This window comes from Ambystoma mexicanum, chromosome 6p (assembly GCF_040938575.1).
Source record: "Ambystoma mexicanum isolate Mex_15411 chromosome 6p, UKY_AmexF1_1, whole genome shotgun sequence".
In the NCBI taxonomy this organism is placed as follows: domain Eukaryota; kingdom Metazoa; phylum Chordata; class Amphibia; order Caudata; family Ambystomatidae; genus Ambystoma; species Ambystoma mexicanum.
The window spans coordinates 1,088,154,631-1,088,171,310 of NC_090935.1; the positions used below are offsets into that span (position 1 = coordinate 1,088,154,631).

Here is a 16,680-nt window from a genome sequence, read left to right on the forward strand (position 1 = left end):
TATCAAGTAGGAGATCAAGTCTGGTTATCCACCAAATATCTACCTCTAAAAGGACCACGCACATTCAACCCAAGATACCTTGGTCCCTATTCCATCACTACCATAGTAAATCCAGTAGCGGTCAAGTTGGACTTGCCCCCTCACATGAAGATACATCCGGTCTTCCACGTCTCTCTATTAAAACCCGTGCAACCTCAAACCCGACTAACTACATCTCCAAAACCTATTCTAGTTGATGGAGAACTCGAGTTTGAAGTCAAAAGCATCCTGGATTCCAAGATCTCCAAATCTAAACTATTTTACCTAATTGACTGGAAAGGCTACGGCCCCCAAGAAAGATCCTGGGAACCTGCAGAATATGTCCAAGCGCCTCGTCTAATCAAAAGATTTCATTGAACATTTCCTAACAAGCCCAAACCCCCGGAGAAGCCCGGTTTGGGAGGGGCCTTGAGGGGGGGGGGGGGGGGGTGCTGTCATGATCTCTGCTTCCAAAAGATCAGGACTTGCCTGACTCCCTTGGAAGCAGACCCATAACCTCGGTTCCGAGTGCCAGCCAGTCCCAATTGGGACCTTTTGGACCCTGTCCTGGCGCCAGTGGCACCAGGCTCATAAAGATGCCCAGTCCCAACGCTGGAAGCGCCGGGCTCATAATGCTTGTGTGGACTTACCTGCAGCAGACCATGCTGCTTACTTACCTGCCAGTTGAACCCCTGATCCTCTTCTGTTTGGGACTACTTTTCCTGTTGGATGGGGCAGGAGCCACTCCCTAGGTTCAGAACACTGGAACTCTTCTGGAAAGCAGGAACTCTTTTCTTACCTAGGCGTGGCTGTGGAAGGAGACACCTAAGCACTACAGGAGGCTATTTAAACCATACCCGATGGATGAATCTTGCTTTGCGTTATTCTGCATTCTCTGCAGCAGAACGCTCATCGTGTCTTCTGCTTCTGATCCTGGGCCTAAGGGAACAAAGGCTTACCATCCTGGAATCCAGTCTTCAGCAGCACCTGTAAAGACAAAGAAAGAACAGGTTAGCACTACGGTCTTCAGTGGCAGCGCATCTCTTACCTGGTCCATCGGCTGTCACCAACGCCTCGCGCTGCATTCCGGCATCTGAAAGACAAAGGCTTACCTACTCTTCGCATGCTCCGGAGGTCTTTGCACTGCATTCCGGCATCTGAAAGACAAAAGCTTACCAGCTCTTCGCACGCTCCGGAGGCCTTCGGCACTGCATCCCGCATCTGAAAGACAAAAGAAGGTGCGTTTAAAGACATTGGGCAACTTTATTACTCACGTGCCATTACTCCTTCCCACGCCGAATCCAGTGGGTATTCCAGCACCCTTTAGCTTCTCTAAAGCTCCGAACTTGTACCTGCAAGATAAAAGGGACAGTTAGAGCGCATCGTGAAGCAGGCTACAAGCGCTTACTTACGTGCTTCCAGGCGCTTCTATTCCTCACGCGGGTTCGATCCTCAACTCTCATCAGCCCGCCATCCGCCATCGCCGGAACCCTGCAAAACAAGAGATATCATTACAAAAGACTTTTAAGACATTTGAAGTGCCCAGAACTTACCGTGCAGTTAACGACGGACAGCAGTCCTCTGAGGTCAAGAGGCCTGCACCCTTATCCAGTGAAGAAACTGGTTACGGCACCCTACCCCGAGGCAGATGGAGAGCTCGGCGTTCACTTACCTAAGGTGAGGGTGTTAACCTTTGGGGTTCTACAGGAGAAGAGAAAGGGAAGAGGGTAAAGGCACCCAATAACCCCAGTTCATTAATCCCATATTTTCTATCTGCAGACATCTTACTCTTCGAGTCAGACATACAGTGCACAGAGGTCCAGCCCAAAGAGCCAACCGTGTGTTACACATCACCTTTGAAGATACGGCATTCACCCAGTCAAGACAGGCGCCTCTGCGGGAATCAGGTGAGCGTTACAGCTCTTGTCCAGGGACACACTCTGGAGATTAAATGCAGGTGTCCGCGGATCCCTCTAGTTACCCGTCAGGAGCAACACATCCCTCAGCTCCTGGAAGAGGTACGGACCATGCTGAGAAAAGGGGCGATAGAGGTAGTTCCCCAAAAACTCTGGGGCTGCAGAGTCTATTCCAGATATGTTCTGGTCAGAAAGAAGGCAGGGGGCTGGAGGCCCATCCTAGACCTGCGACGTCTCAACAAATATTTGAAGTCCCAAAAGTTCAAGATGGTCACGTTGCAGCACATGCTCGGGCAACTGGAGGAAGGAGACTTCTTGACATTGCTGGATCTGGAGGATGCTTATTGCCACATCCCCGTTCAAAAGAAACATCAAAAGTTTCTGCGTTTCGTGGTGCAGGGTCAGATCTACCAGTTCAAGGCTCTGAAGTTGGCCCCCAGAGTGTTCACACAAAATGCCTGGCCAACGGTTGTGTCCCATCCATGTCTGCGAGGCATACACCTATACCCGTTCTTCGACGACTGGCTCATCCAAGCCTGTTTGCGGGAGTTGGCCATCAGACACACAGAGGCGACCGTCCAGCTACTGACTGATCTGGGATTCTCCATCAACTATCCAAAGTTCTGCTTAACACCATCGTGAAACAAGCTGTCCCTAGGAGCCAGACTCAATACGGTGTCCTGCCTGGCGTCACACTCGGAGGAGAGGGTAGCGCCCATTCAAGGGAAGGTGGCAGCGGCTGTTGTCTATGAAGACCGCCACGGTGCGGACCATCACATGATGTCCTGCATCTACCTCATCCGGCTCTGCAGGTTGCAAATATGACCTGTTCAGGAGTTCCTGGATGCTTGCTGGATACCGGTGCCGGGAAGCCTCGCCGACAAGATCCTGCTCGAGGAGGAATTCCATCAGGCGTAAGGGTGGTGGGGCGTCCTCTCCAATATCACACAGGGCACGGGGTTTCAACAGCCTACATACCAGGAGACGGTTACCACGGACGCTTCCACCTGACGTCTGCGCGCCAGAGGCCTGTGGCTGCCGGAGGAGATGGATCTCCATATCAACATCCTGGAGCTACGAGCAGTGTTCTGGGCTCTTAAGTCGTTCTTTCTGTCTCTAAAGGAAAAGTTGGCGAGGATCTTCACGGACAACACCACCATCATGTTCTACATCAGGAAACAGGGGGGCACTCAATCCCCAGCTCTCTCCAATGAAGCGCAGGACTTGTGGCACTGGGCCGTCAGACAAGCGATGTTCCTCGTCCCTCTTCACCTGGCGGGAGTCAAGAACACCATTGCACACTCCCTCAGCAGGGAATTGTGCTCCTGCCACGAGTGGGTACTTCGGCAGGACCAGGTGGGCCGCATCTTCGCCAAGTGGGACAGCCCCAGATTGATCTGTTTGCGGCAGCGAACTCCAAATGCCATAAGCTTGCCAGCAGATTCCACCAGCCGAGGAGCCTGGGTAACGTGTTCTCCTTCCCGTGGGAAGGAATGTTTCTGTACGCGTTTACTCCGTTGCCTCTCCTGCTAAGAGTCATCAACACACTCTAACAGTGCCAATGCAGGATGATACTCATCAGATTTGGTATCCGGACCTTCACAGCCTGTCAGCGTTGCCTCCGGTCAAACTGTCAGTGGTTCCGGACCTTCTCACCAGAGGAGGTGCAATCGATCACGACCTAGGATCGCTGACCTGAGGGCTTGGCTCCTGAAGCCCTAGAGTTTGGAAGGATATGAGATGCCTGCGGACTGCACTGAGGTCCTCGCCAAGGCAAGGTGTTGTCGACTTGGAAGTGCTACGGTCACAAGTGGAAGCGTTTCGCTACGTGGTGTTGGTCACAGAAGTCCCATGAAGACCCAGGTTCACATGCCAGACGGCCCAGACCCATGCTAGAGAACAATAGTTAATGGCATGGAACTTGTTCCTTACACAACACTATTGTATAGACACAGAAGCCCAATTTCACACATAGGATGAGGGGAGAGCTGGAGAACGAAGATGTTTTGGAAGAGAAAGTTGGAGGTAGAGCAGTCCCAGGCCCCAGAAACCCTTTATTACAACCACTTTTACTCCTGTGTCACCTCTTTCTGCACCCTTACACTACACATTAATTTATTAAAAAGCCCTTATAAGTGTGTGGTCCCACAGTTGCCACCAGAGAAATTAAACAGTGTGGTACAATTCTTAAGATGGGCTCCATATCAAAATGTGTGGCGACTGTGTGTAACTTTTAAAAACGGTGCACTTGTTGGGCCTATGATATGATATGATATGGTATTTGTAACGCGCCTATACACAAGTGTTTCAAGGCGCGACGAGGCAGGGAGGGAGGAAAACAAGGGGAAGACAGACAAACGATCCTACTAGGCCAGGTGTCATTCAGATCGGGCAAGTGCAGAGGTAAGGGGAAAAGGAGAAAGTGCAGGGGGGGAAGCGGGGGGGAAAGTGCAGTACACGGTAAGTAGCGTAATAAAATAATAAATAATAAATAAAAGGGCCAGCTGGTGGCAAGTGCGAGGTAAGTGCAGAGCAAGTGCTAGGAAGGGGACTGTAGGGATACAGTGACAGTCCCACAGTGCAGGGGGAGCCAGGGAGGCAGTGCAAGTGGAGAGTGGCTCGGCCCTGGACCGAGGTCGCTGAGAGTGGCCAAGATGCAGGTTTAGTGCAGAATTTCAGTGGGGAGTTAAGCAGGTTTAGCAGGGGAGAGGGAGAGAGAAGGCAGAAGCGAAGAGGAAGGTTTTGAGCTGCTTCCGGAACCAGAGATGGTTCTCCTCAAGTTTCAGGGAGGCAGGAAGGCTGTTCCAGAGGGAGGCCCCTGCTGCGGAGAGAGATCTACCCCCAGCTCGTTGCTTCGAGAAGCGGCTGACCATGAGGGAGTTGGAGACGGATGAGCGAAGGGCTCGTGAAGGAAGATATTTAGGAAGAGAGAGTTGAAGGTATTTAGGCCTATGAGGCACCACCTGGACAGGGAGGTTGGGAAAGAAACCACTGCTAGTGGCATGTGTTAAAAGGAGTAATGCAGCAAGTCTCAAAAGGCATAAACCCATAGGAGGTGGTGAAAGAACGCGATTAACCCTTTAGCGCAGACACACCGATCCAGAACAATCAGTATTACAAACTAAAAACACAAAAGCTGACCTTTGCATTATTAAGGAGTAGCGAAACACGAATGAATAGTCTTGATGATTTTCCATTTGTTTGTGAGTTGTCATTTGCATATGTTAAGAAGGTTGTGGTCTTGTGATTGCCTTCCTAAAGTAATAGATCTACCTCTAAAATATGTGGTCTGGTTTTTCAGTACAGCACCGAAGATGAAGATATCAATGCTATTACGCAAGGCGATAAGCTCAGAGCTCTGAAATGTAAAAGGCAGGCAAGATCGTCACTCTCATCTCCGTTGTCGTAAGTAATCCTTCAATTTTTCCCTTTTCCTCATTTGCTCCATGACCCTCAAAAAAAAAACTTCATCTTATTGCCACTTCACTGCCCTGCCTCCCCTAACCATCTAAGATCAACTTACATGAAATAATCCACTATATTTATGAAATGCCTGTGGTTTATAATGTCCTATATTTCAGTTTTTCCTCCAATTTGATTTGTAAATCTAAAACTACTTTTCCCTAGTGTTTATCTAAATTTGAAAAACAAAAGCCTCTTTACAAGAAAGCATCCCCTATTTGTTGGGTCATGATCAACTGTACATAAAATTGACAGTAAGTGCATTTCATTTTCTGTTGATTTTGTGAGCCCTGTCTGGGAACCTGCTTTATGCATTTTTGCTCACACAACTCCCAGACTCACCCCTGACATATCGTCAAGGGTGAGGAAAGATGGGAGTTTTACACTAAAATGTGAAACTGCTGTTAATAGTGGCTGAATGGCTACGCATGCAAAGTATGTGGTTTAACATGCAGTAACACAGGGAAGTGGGAAATCTACCTGGAATATACTATCACTGACCAGCAGTGGGCTAAACTTTGTGCCCTGACAAGGAATGTCTCACATAATTCGCGCTATAGCCTTATACACTACAAGGTCCTGCACAGAGCGCCTGGGGACCAATTCCGTTCGTGACGGTGCGCTATACAAGTACCGTTAACATAACATAACAGAGCTTACACCCCGCCCAGGATCAAAACTATATATCCCACACCAGACGGGAAATGTCCCAGATGCGGGAGCGAGGAGGCTGGCATGTTCCACATGTTGTGGTCGTGCACGCGGCTGTCTAAGTACTGGGCAAACGTGTTCAGAGCACTTGATGCAATGGCAGATCAACCGATGGTGTGGGATCCTGGGCACAGTGAGCAAAATGAATCCCACTTGGCGTAAGTTGCACAATCTTACTTTGATACTAGCAAAAAGGGCAATATTGATGTGTTAGAAATGCTTAGAACCACCCACGGAAGCTGATGGGGAAAGGGACATGACATGGGCTAATGACTGTGAAGAGGTATATGCTGGCTTACTATCCAGCTCTAACCGTCCCACAGACATATGGGGCAGATACAGACAATACTTGGCTGATAAATGTGCAAGAAATGTGGACTCAGAAATATTGTAATAATGTATGGAAGTGTACCCGATCGCTGTATAACCAAACAATGATGACAAAGCTAATAGACTGTCAAGTTATGAGGTTGTGTCTGTGTAAGTAACTGGAGAGAGAGAGGCATGTATTACTACCTGTCAACCCTTAGTGCACTCCCAAGGGAATATAATCCCAAAACATGTAAATGTGGCAGGCACTTGAGCTCCGATAAAGCTTCCACTGCTTGCGATTCTGAGTTTAGCTAATTGTGTCGATCTCTTTTATCTAGGGTTCACAGTTGGTGGGGTAAATAGAGTGGTCGGATGTGTGATCGCTGCTACCCGATAAGGTTGCCAAACAGTTGTTTACCTTTCTAAGTTCACTTCAGAGTTTTACAATAACTATATTAATTCATTGATGTAAACCAATACAACTTTTGGGAAAGTAAAGAGACCCTTCATGGGTTGTTTTTAATCAAACCAAAACAATTTCTTCACTTTCAAAATTCGTCAAGATCCATAATTTGTACAGTTATCGACATCTTATTCATAAATACATAAGGTTCGTTTCTTTATGTACATAAAATGTGTAAGTAAGTCTGAGCAGAAGGGAAAGGAAGCTGGTTTGTGGGAATCCATAGGTTTTTTGTATTCCCCTTGTCCTCACCCACACAGCCCCTAAAAAGAGGACTGCGATAGCTCACGATAGCTTGCAGTTAAATAAAGGTTCCAAAAAAAAAAACATGCAGTAACACGTCCAGGAGCCTGTCAAAATGTATTTTTTAGAACTGTTTTGGAAGAGTAAAGCAATTTGAGGAATCGGTTGAAAGGAAAGATCCTTTCTTGAACACACATCATATAAGAAATGTATAATGCTGATTTATGTCAAACATTTTCAAAACATTTTAATAAACCAAAATATTTTTTAAAAAGATTTCTTTTTAAATGCATCAATACATAAAATATGGACACAAATTTACATACAACATAACAAAACGAATAACATTTGATGATGCACAAAAAGAAGGAAAACACTCTAAAGAAAACCTTGCACCAACCTTACGGGACACTACACTTTATATGGATTCTTGTGTAACAGTTATACTCCTACGTCCCGTCCCCTTTCCTCCTTCCTTTTGGGGCCATTCCGTCCTGTGGGACGGGACTGGAGCACTTTTGTAAAAAAAAAAAAAAGCATAAAATTGAAAAATGTCCTTCTCTTTTTACGCGGGGCACCGCACGTGGCCGTAACCCCACCCTCCTTAGCTCCGCCTACGCATCGCCCTTCAGTCCTTTTCTCTGCGCGGTAGGGGCTGGAACTTTCTTTCCCGTTGTCCTTCTCCCCTGCTCTGGTTCTGCAGTCGCGTAGTCATCTGTCTATGCCGGATCGTTTGGGATTTGTCAGTTGTTCCTCTTGCGAACGTCACTTCGCTAGGGCAGATCCCCATTCTCTTTGTTTGGAATGTCTGGGACTGGATCACCGCTGGGACTCGTGTTTCTACTGCAATTCCCTTTCGGTCCGGGCACAATGTCGTCTTTGTCGGTGGGAGGAGATCTTTCAGAGTTCCTCCATCGCATTTTCAACTCTTGATCGATGGAAAGAAAAGACAACCAGTAAGTTCCTTACTTTTCAGGGCACCCCGGCCGGGGGACTCCTTCCCGGGGTCCTCCAGGTCCGGGAGGGGCTTCATAGGCTCTGCTACCAGGGTTTCTCCTGAGGTGCCTCGCAGGCCTAAAAGGCGAACCAGGGTTCTCTCTGAGGGTTCCCGCGAGGTGCCTGCTGATACCGGATCATGATCCGAGGTTCACCGATCAGGTGCTAACAGCCAGCCTAGTCATGCTGAGGCGTTGGGTACCGGAGTTCGCACCGAGGTCTCCTTGTTTGGAGCTTCCCACACAGACAACGGGGTGGCCCTGAGGCTTACGTTGACGTTTTCTGTAATCGAACAACGGTTCGAGGCTCCTCTCGGGGGAGCTATAAAGACCGGTCTCTGTTCCGAGGTTCCTCTTATTGAGACTAAGGTGTGTACCAACAGAACTGAGAGACCTGTTAAGGTCTTGTCTGTGAGGTGGATTCCTCAACTTTCCCGCGCTCGCTGTTACCGGTTCTGTTGAGAGGGCATAGGGAGAGGTTGCCGACCGTTTCTCCTGTTACCGGCTTGGCCGTGGTTCCTCTCTTGGAGGCTAACTCAAGACATGATGTGCATCCTAGGCCCCATAGTACCGGCTCTGCCGAGGATCCTTGTGTCCAGGCTAAAGTTTCGATCAAGTCAGCTGCCTCACACACACGTGACACAGTTCTCCTCAGATACTCACAAAATGGTGGGCCTTCCTGCGTGGTCTATGGTGGCCATTTTGGATTGTTCCCTCACACCCACGCTATCGACGGTGGGTACTGGGAGCCGCCTTCTTGGTGGACAACCTGGTCCACGGGACGGTGTGAATCCGTTCTGCCCTTCCTGTGACTGGCGTGCTCTTTTGCCACTACCGCATACAGTCTCGTTTCCTCCTGCTTCTGCCCCACTGATCTATGTAGACCCTGTTGGTGGCGGGCCCTCTTGGCAGCCTTCCTCACTACGTTCGTGGGGGTATGCTCCTCATCAGTGGCCTCTGCCCATCCTGGTTCCTAAAGTTGCAGCAGAGGATGCCTTTTTTGGGAAGTTTCTTATGAACACTGATACCATGGGGGACTACTTTAAAGGCCCTTTTAGGGAGATATGTCCTCTGGTGCTGCATACTGCCCTGGCAGTTCCAGTCACAGCACCTGTCGCTCCGGCAGCGGTACCACCTCTACCTCCCGGCCCGCCCCCACCTCTTCCGCCTCTGCCTCCATTGTCTCTGATTGACAGCAGAGCGAGACGTCAATTTGACGCTGGTCGCATCGAAGCCGGCGGATCCTAACGTTCTGAACGACCCTCAGGCAGACCAGGATAGTGAGGACCAGCCCCACTCTGTCAGAGCATTCCACGATCGGGTTCTGGACATGTCACTCCTTGACATACCAGTACCTGAGGCACCCGCTCCGCAGGAAGGGGCGCACTCTGGGGCACTCACCTTGTCTCCACAGGAGCGCACCGGCCTGTTCCTTCAGAAGGACGTTCTGGCAGAGGCCCGCAAAGTCTGGGATAAACTCCACACTGGGTTACATATAAATAAGAGAATTGACGCCCGCTGCAGGCTTCATACCTCAGAGGAAGTAGCCTTGGCGTCATGTCCGCTCCCTTCCTCGACGGTGGTTGCGGCCGCCACTCTGCAATCCAAGCCGGCCTCTGCGACCTCTGCTGCCGCAGCTCAAATTCTGCCAAGGAAGACAAGTTGCTAGACTCCTTGGCCAAGAAAGTTTTTGCCAACTCGGCACTGCAACTGCATCAGGCTAACGCAGAACTCATTTTGGCTGCAGCGAATATGAAACTGTGGAGGGACTTGGTGGACTTCCAGGAGTTCATTCCTAGGGACAGGCTGGAAGACTTTAAGGGCGGTTTGTCGGACGCCCGGGTTTTTGCACAGGATATGCTGGAGGGTGCTGCGTACCATATCGACACCTCAGCTCGAGGCCTCATGTTGGGGGTGCACACCTCGTCAAGGTTGGCTTCGTGCAACGAAGTTTTCAAAGGAGATCAAAGATAAAGTTCTGGACCTGCCTTTTGATGGCAAAGAGTTGTTTCATTCTTCAACAGATGACGAGCTTACAAAGACAGACTAAGGCGAGCACGCAAACTGCCAAGTCTCTGTCGGTGCTAGTGAAGCCCCCAGTCAACGCTCAGAGATCTGGATCCAGTCTTGTTCCTCCTCGGACTTCCGAGTGTTCCAGGACCGCAGGTCTCGTAGGACTGATCTGCCGAGAGGTAATTCCATCGGAGACCTCAACGAGATCGTTTTTTCTCTGTCTTCAGCCTCCTCTTCAGGGACAGGTAGTCTCTCCGCCGAAAAGTCTGAAAAATGATATTTTTTGGCGCTCGCACGAGACTCCGGAGGGAGGACGAATCTTGTCTCATCTGAAGGCGTGGCAAACCATCACCGAAGACCGGTGGGTTTTGTCCATCGCTCGGGCGGGCTTCCGCTTGCCCCTACCCCACCCTTGAATCCTCCCTTTCATTAGTCTGGGACAACCTCCCTCAGAGCCTCGGTCCAGAAGCTTCTAGACCTCAAGGCGGTTAAACCCGTTCCCCTAATGGAACGAGTAAACTGCTTCTACTCTCGTCTGTTTACGGTGCCCAAACCCAACCTGGCTGGCCTACGCACCATTCTAGACCTTTCCCAAGAGAAATTCAAGATGATCAGGCCCAGCCAAACAAAGTCCCCTCTTCAGAAGGCTGACTGGCTCAGCGTTGTGGACCTTCAGGATGCGTATATGCATATCCTGATCTGGAGCCCGCATCGGAAATATCTGTGATTCTCTCTGGGAGAGGAGCAATTCCAATTCAAAGTGCTCCCTTTTGGTCTCAGCTCAGCGCTGCGTGTCTTCATGAAGATGTCGGTCATTGTGGTTTTTTACGGCTACAGGGTATTCATGTGTATCCATATTTGGATGACTGGCTTCTGCGCAACTCCTGTCCAGTTAAAGCCTCGAACAATCTTCAGTCTCTCCTTCAGCTCTTGCTTGGGCTGTCGGTGAACTGGCAGAAATCCTCCATGACGATCTCTGAGGACCTGATTTTCCTGGGTTTCTGTTGGAACACGATCGACTGCAGAGTGTACCTGACTGTGGACCGGATGGCGGATCTGTTAACCAGTGGACCCTAACACCAAAATGATTCTGGTCCCACCTCGCATGATGACAGATCTCCTATGGTGGTCATCTTCCAGCAATCTGTCGGTGGGTGCTCCTTTTCAGGAGCCCTCCCTTCAAAAAACCTTACGACGTACTCCTCCCTCATCAGGTGGGGTGCGACAATGGATCATCTTCAGGTGTTCGACCTGTGGTCGCCACAGGTCAGACAATTTCACATAAATTATCTGGAACTTATGGCGATTTTCTTGGTGCTCAAAGCCTTCAAGCCAGTGATTGTGAACAAAGTGGTCTGCATCCGCACAGACAATGCGGTATCCATGTTTTACATCAACAAACAGGGGGAGGGGGGTACCAGGTCACCTCCCCTTGTAGATCTAGCCATTCAGATTTGGGAATGGGCCGTTCAGCACTAAGTGTGGCTGCTGGCTGTGTACATTCTGGCCCAGCTGAATGTGACTGTAGACTCTCTCAGCCGGCGAGCGGTGGTCTGTTACGAGTGGGAGCTGAACAAGGAGATCCTCTCCGACCTTTTTCACCATTGGGGCAATCCAGAAGTGGACCTCTTTGCGACGTCATCCAACAGGAAACTTCCTCTTTATGCTTCCAGGAACAGACTCGGAGCTTCTTCCCTGGGGGATGCTCTCGAGATTCCGTGGCACAACATGAGGGCCTACACTTTCCTGCCTCTTCTTCTGATTCACCGGGTGCTATGCAAGCTCAGGAACACGGTGAATTGCACTCTCCTGTTCATAGCCCCGTGGTGGTCAGCCAGATTCTGGTTTTCAGAGCTTCAGCATCTGTCAGTCTGCTCACCGATCAGGCTTCTGCTGATTCCCGACCTGCTTCACCAGAGCGATCAGCAGATGTGGCACCCCTGCCCACAATCATTCAGAGTTTCAAATCTTTAGAAAGTTTCAACTGGTCCGCGGATACTATGCGTATTATCCAGGCGGCTAAAAAACCTTTGACAAGGTCTCAGTATAGGGGAAAATGGCTGTTTCTGTCACTGGTGTTTAGCAAAGCAGCTGGACCCCAGAGAAGCTACCATCAACACGGTTGTCTCTCTAGTTTCTCATCTGGCAACTTTAGGCATACATGTCTTGTCTTGTGGGACTTATTTGTCGGCTATCGCTGCTTACCTGTCCACAGACTCTTGCTCTTTTTCATTGACAAACCCTGTCATTAAAAGACACTTTGCAGGTCTATTGCATCTTTATCCACCTGTGCGCAACCCGCATCCAAAGTGGGAACTGAATGTGGTCCTCACTGCCTTACGCCATAAACCTTTTGAGCCCATGGCTACGGTGGACTTGAAGTTTCTTTCGTGGAAAATGGCTTTTCTGATTGAGGTGACTTTGGCAAGGTGTGTAAGCGAGCTTCAGGACTCGTCTGTAGAACATCCATTCCTCACCTTTCACAAGGATAAGGTCATCTGGGCCAATCATTCTTTCCTTCCAAAGGTGGTATCCGATTTTCATCTGAACCAGTCAATTTCCTTACCCATTTTCTTTCCAGACTCAGCCTCAGATGCCGAGAGGGTGTTGGGTCATTTGGATGTCAGACGAGCCCTAAAGTTTTATTTGGACAGAACATCTAAACTGAGGAGCTCTTCCCAGCTCTTTGTGACCTTCGGAGACCCGAAAGGAAAGCCGGCCTTGAAAGCAACTATCTCCTGATGGATTGCTTCCTGTGTTTTGGAGGCGTATACCGTTCAGGGCCTTCAGCCTCCAAAGGGAATTCATGCCCATCTTGTGCGGGGCAAGGCGGCTGCTGTTGCCTTCCAGAAATATGTTCCCTGGGACATCATTGCCAAAGCAGCTACATGGGCTTCCTCATCAGCTTTTTGTAAGCATTACTGCTTAGACCTGAGCTCCAGAGCTGATGCTCAGTTCGGGCAGGCGGTTCATAAAAACCTCTTTCAGTTAAAGGAGTTCCATCCACCCTTTTTCCTGTGAGGGGTGCTTGGTAATCTCTCAAAAGAATGGAGGAAAGGGGATGGGACGTAGGAGTATAACAAAGTTACTCACCGTAGTGACTACCTTACTCCTAGTCCATAGTCCCCTTTCCTCCATACGCCTGCCCGACGTCACCTCTAATAAGTATCCTCTATTATTGCTTAAATGGTCTCAGACTTGGCGATAGAAAAGGACTGAAGGGCGATGCGCGGGCAGAGCTAAGGAGGGAGGAGTTACGGCCTTGTGCGGTACCCTGCTTAAAAAGAGGACGACACATTTTTCAATGTGATGCTTTTTTTTTACAAAAGTGCTCCGGTCCCGTCCCACAGGATGGAATGTCTCCAAAAGTATTGAGGAAAGGGGACTATGGACTAGGAGTAAGGTAGTCACTACGGTGAGTAACTTTGTTAAATTGTTCCTGTCAGTACAGAAAAATTATATTCAGTTGATTTTAAGCAGCATCAAAAATGTGTTAACAGGGATTGTTTAAGGGAATGCTCATATATGCTCTGTGTGGATGAACCAGTCACGTCCGTGCTCATCTGCAAGCATTTGAGTGAAAGATGGCTAATGACTGTGCCATACTTCCAGTGTTCAACACTTGACGTATGAAATAAGTTTACCCCAGCATTGGGGATGGGTAAGTTGTCACATTCCATGATTGATTTCATGATGGTGTGAATGGCTATTGCACAAAAGCAGTACTTTCTATTGTATTTAGTGTTAGTTATAAACATTTTCACACAGTAAACAATAATAAAAACATACAGTTGAATAAAAAATATCAATAACTATTCCATTTTAAAATAAAATCAAATCATTAACAAATAAAACATACATCAGCAACACAAACTTTACCAACGCATTAATTGACAAATCCAAATGATCCATTCAGTATGAAATTGTACTCCAGTGCTGTCCTTTATCCAACCACAGCATTAATCCCCTTTTTGGACAATTTATTGGCAGCAACTTTCCAAACTTGAGCAATTGCTAAGGACATAGTGAGACTCTATCCCGAGACGCATCTTAACCAAAAAGTCTCACTCCTTACGGCATGCATCTGCTCCACATGGTACAATGTGTCAATCCTATGCATAGCTGGACATAATGTCACAGCATGTCTAATGTATTCAACTTGATTCTGGTCAAGACATAGCCTGCAAGTACGGTCGGTCAGCGGCATATCCAGCCATGCTCCCCTATTGGCCAGTTCATCCAATGTGTTGAATCTCAGCAACATAAACAGTCTTCTCGTCACAGGAGATGGTATTTGGCATATATACCTATGGGGGTTTTACATGGAAAAAAGCATTCGAGCAAATGTGATGAGAGATTTCCTTTTAGCTATTTTCTCTTGATTATTTGTCCAGTCTGATTTTTCTGCATATTTTCTAAATGATCTCAATGCTATTCCAATGCCATAGCCCCACACTGGCTTTCATCCGATAAGCTTGAAGAAAGTCTCATTAATCATTTCATGGAATTGCAGAACAGATCTCTTAAGGTTCAGAAGGGCTGATATTATCCCCAATAAGGTACCTTCTTTTCCACACATAATTTTAATGTATACATTACCAAGGTTAACTCTTGCCAGGGTAGACAGGGATGGATATTAAGCCTAACTCCAATTTTATGGTATCACATTTTTTAAATTGAATGCCCATGTATCGTCATTTTTGTATATTGAAAACCTTTATAGTGAATGCATTTAGGGGTGTGGTAAAGTTTTTTAAGTATTTTCGGGAAATGTTCAGGGAGGGTTTTTAGGGGTTGGAAACAGGAGTTTGGGGGGCATACAAAATAAAAAAACAAAAGGTGCATTCACTATAAAAGTCTTCAATATAAAATATTCGAGATATGTGCATTCAATATAAAATATTTCGATATAAAGACATGTAAGCCCTATTTGTGTATGGCAGAGTCTGGGGTAGTTTTATTAATCTCTGCCAATACAGAGTCCAAGTCTGCCACAAACAAATTAAACAGGTGGGAGGGCAGAAGACAACTTTGTGTCAACCCCCCACACCTCCGTCTGATGGGAACTGGAGTGGAAAGTTCACCTAAACCATTCAGTCTCATACAAGCTATGTTGTCATGGTATAGCATTTGCCAAGCATAACGTAGATTTTCAGGCATCCCTAGATTTCCCTACTTTATCCCCAATTCAGATCTATCACTTGCATCAAAAGCTGCTGTAAGATCAACATAAAGGACATACAATGAAAGAGCCTCCTTTAATTTTGCTTGCTCATTGAGAGAGTTTACTACAAGTATATTCATAACTGTCAAAAGACCTTTCCTGAAACCGGTTTGCATACAACTTTGAGACATTTTCCACTAGTCGGGGACCTCCACTCACCACAGTTTTTTCAAACAAGGTGCCTAGGATATCTGACCTCAGGATGAGATTGGCCTTCATGATCATATTACAGACCCCATTGGGCCCCAGCACCCGCGATTAAGACCCTTCTCAACTAATTGTGTTTGGTCAAGCTTCAAAACAATGCCATATTTTACCAGCGCAAGTTGCTCAATTGTATTGAATTTCTCAGTTAGAAATATTCCCCAGGTTTCATCGTCAATACAACATGCTAACGTTGTTGAGGATTCCTGCTAAGTCCTATTAATTATTATCCATAGCCTTTTGTTATCACCTGAGTTTAGGATGTCGTACATAGCTTGCCTGTCAAAATTACACGATTAAGCCTTTAAGTTTTAACCCAGTTTCTGTACTTATTTATCAGGGATCTGGATCTTTGCTTTTTTTCCAACCTCGTTCATACTGGTGTTCCTTATACCTCTGTTGTTGCCTTAATCTTTTTCTCTGAGCTGATATATATATTATTACTGTATTATATTAATACAATACAGTATCAGCTCAGGAAGTTAAAGGAAATGAGGGAGCCAGAGCTCTGCATGTGAGTCTATCTTGACTCATCCCATCTCGAGTGCCCCATGGTCTATATTACTTATATACCCCGCCATCTGGCCCCTGGATCGGTCATAGTCTAGAGGAACAGCAGAATGGTGTGACCAAGGCTACACTTTAGCTTTACGCTAAGACGTGCAGCTATTCCCCATGTACGTTCTATTGGAATATGACAACATGAATACTTAGATGAAGTGGCCCAGTAGTACCCAGAATGAATCCACCCGCTCCGTTTGTTCTACTGCATCGTTTGAAAGCAGCCCGCTCCAGCATAGTTTCTTGACACCAGCTTGGCCCACAGAGCTTTGGTAGGTGGGTTGCAAAGCTTCCGTTGGAGAATTATAAGTTTGCAAGCTGTAAAGAGCATGATTCTGATTAGTCTCTAAGTGAGTCATCATGCCAGTCTGCATCGTCGGACCCAAACAGCATTGACATTGGGGTAAAAGGAAGATCCATCCCCTCAATATGGGTAATTTGGTGATAAATCATACGCCAAAAGGTCGCTAAAACCGGACAAGACCAAAGAATGGGACCCATGGTGCCCAACTCATTACATCCCCTCCAGCATGTAGGTGTTGAGGTCAGGCCCATCCT

The 16,680-nt window shown here is 47.7% G+C and overlaps 1 protein-coding gene across 13 annotated transcripts in view; it reads left to right on the forward strand.

Moving 5' to 3' along the window:
• Positions 1 to 16,680, forward strand: part of CDC14B (cell division cycle 14B) — a 1,298,523-nt gene that overhangs the window by 997,882 nt on the left and 283,961 nt on the right. For all 13 annotated transcript variants that reach the window (XR_011280342.1, XR_011280341.1, XM_069625680.1 and 10 more), the window contains exon 12: positions 5,236 to 5,339. Coding sequence is in view for 11 of the 13 variants with exons in the window: in XM_069625680.1 (XP_069481781.1) it covers positions 5,236 to 5,339 (104 nt within the window). In the remaining 2 variants the exon portion in view is untranslated. The remainder of the gene's footprint in view (positions 1 to 5,235; positions 5,340 to 16,680) is intronic.